The sequence below is a fragment of the Henckelia pumila genome, chromosome 2 (assembly GCF_033568475.1).
Source record: "Henckelia pumila isolate YLH828 chromosome 2, ASM3356847v2, whole genome shotgun sequence".
In the NCBI taxonomy this organism is placed as follows: domain Eukaryota; kingdom Viridiplantae; phylum Streptophyta; class Magnoliopsida; order Lamiales; family Gesneriaceae; genus Henckelia; species Henckelia pumila.
In genome coordinates, this window is record NC_133121.1 from 175,720,095 (window position 1) to 175,722,667 (window position 2,573).

General features: G+C 35.3%; 1 protein-coding gene across 1 annotated transcript; it reads right to left on the reverse strand.

The window, feature by feature from the left end:
• Positions 1–308: 308 nt before the first annotated feature.
• LOC140884116 (uncharacterized protein At5g39865-like) lies at positions 309–1,651 on the reverse strand. The gene has a single exon (XM_073290790.1). The coding sequence runs from the start codon at positions 1,505–1,507 to the stop codon at positions 650–652; it is 858 nt and encodes a 285-aa protein (XP_073146891.1). The 5' UTR covers positions 1,508–1,651; the 3' UTR covers positions 309–649.
• Positions 1,652–2,573: the final 922 nt, after the last annotated feature.

The following is a 2,573-nucleotide window of genomic DNA, read 5'->3' on the forward strand; positions in this document are numbered from 1 at the left end:
TTCTACTCCGAGTCTCATTGACCAAGCCAACATTTGAAATTGAAAGTGCAACACCATTCCAAAACAGAGTTAAACAAACAAACAGAATTTTACCATGTCATTATCTGATGCTATGAAATAACAAAATCCACAGACTATTTTAATCAACCTTCGAAGTTAGCCCTTTTAACACTGCCAAAAGTGTAAGGCATTAAGTATACGAAAAGAAAGTCCCATAGCAAAGCAAACAACTTCCAAAGCAAATATCTCATCAAAAAACCTCGAAGACATGAGAATACAAAACGTAGTTGAAAACTTTGCATTATGCATTCTTGGTAAACCTTATTAATCAGTATTGTACATTTCATAAAAAAACCGTATCATGAACTGCATAACTCAAGCTCTATGTTAGGCATAAGTGCATTCCTCAGCACAATGGCCCAATACATTAGTACAATGTTCAATTCCATTTTACTACCAAGGTGAACAACCAAACACTTCACCTAAGTTTGACACACAACCACTATTTAAACAGCCGATTGATTTCCTTTACAGAAACAATTATCATGCTCCATAAACACTCTTGAGAGCCCGAAAAAGCTCAATCAAGAAAAAACAGAATCACACACCAGTTTTCCGACTAAATTATAATTGACAATACATCCACAGTTCACGTGCAGCACAGCGGACAGCGAACAAGCCCGTTTTCATTGCATTCGGGGCACCTCCTGGTCTGCTCCTCATCCTCATCAAACACCTTTCGACTCCCGCTGCAATTCACACATGGGACAAATCTCACATCATCACATGTGCTGCAAGGCTGAAACCCACGAAGAGGAAGCCCCTTAGTCAGCCTAATCAGCTCACCAGCCTCAAGTAATTGTTTTATCACGTCAGCCCCACCAATATACTTCCCCTTAACAAACACCTGCGGCAAGCTGACATTATTTTCTCCCAGGACTTTTTGTAACTCCTTCCTGTAAGCAACATCCATAGAAATGTCCCTCTCATCAAGATTTACGCGAAACCCTCGAAAAATCATCCGCACACTGTGGCAATCCTGGAATGTTTTTCGTATTCCTCGGAGGCTGGTGAAATAAATTACGACCCTATCCTCGGTGCCAGGAAGCCTGAAGAGAGAATCCGAGACGGGAAGAGGGATGTTTTTGGGAACAAAACTTGAAGAATCCGACGCTGTGGTGGATTTTGTGGGTGCGGTGGACGGTGGTGGTGATGGCAAATGTTGTGGATTTAGAGGCGTAAAGGATGGTTTTGGGGATTCAAAAATCGAGCACAATTTCCTGACCTTACCCTTGAACGAATTACCGGCGGAGACCATTGAACCGAAGGACGAGCTATACAAACTCTTGATGGAGCCGTTCCTATGGAGCGCCGGTGAATTATATAACTTGTTACCTATTCCATCCCCCGCCGCCGCCGCCGAAGCCGAGGAATTGATAGTTACAGAACGGTTTAACATCCATGACGAGTTGTTCTTATTATTATGCTGCCCCTTACGATCAGCCATCAAATATATGAATGTCTGATGAAACCACAGCGTGTGCGGAAACGGACGACGGTGGTCGGAGATGTTCTGCGGCGGTGATGGAAGAAATTTTAAAAGGGAAAAAAATTGGTTGGAAAAGAAAATAAAAGAAAAGAAAGAGTTGTGGGGAAGGGATGAGCCTTTTTTAAAAGCATAAGAGACGTGCGTATGGGTGGCAAATTTTATATAATTTTTCTCATTCGATTGGTTGGGATTTTTTTCGATCGGATTAATTTCGAGATCGGGATTGAGATAGCTATTCTTTCCCTCAAGATTCCCGACTCAACTTGAATATAAAAATAATATTTTTTTAATAATATTTTTTAATTAAAAAATTATTTTTTTAAAATTTTATGTTTTAATATTAATGTTTTTATAATTATATACCATATAATTTTTTTTATATTTATCTTTTTTAATATTAACATTGAGTTATAAATTTTTATTTTGTTTTTTTTATTATGAATAATTATATTTTTTTATTAATTAATTAGTTGTTTTAGTTTATTTGTAATGTACTAAAAAATGTTTTAGTTTTTTAATGGTTATATATAAAAAAAATTTAATTTATTTTTAATGTATTAAAAAATTTGTTTGATTTTTTTCATAATTTTTTTTAAAAAATATTTTCATAGAATTTTTTTTAAAAAAAAAATATTATTCGGGATTACCATCTCCCGATCCGACGGGATCCCGAATATTCGGGATCCCGAACATTCGGGTTGTAACACCCGATATTTTAAATACGTAAATCCGCATGCATAATTAGGGTATTTAATTATTTAAATTTGTGATTTATGGGTTAAATAATTATGTGAATTATTTGTGCATGATTTAATTTATTTTTAAGCATTTAACCCATAATTAATGATTTTTATGATTTTTAGTATTTTAATTATTTTATCGCGTAGACGGGACCGTGGACGGACGAGATGACAACTTTCTAGCCAATTAATTTCATAAGCCTTTTTAGAGCCCTAAAATATTATTTTGAGTTTTATTACCTCAAAATTTTTAGTATTTAATTTTATATAATTTTAGGAGTCCA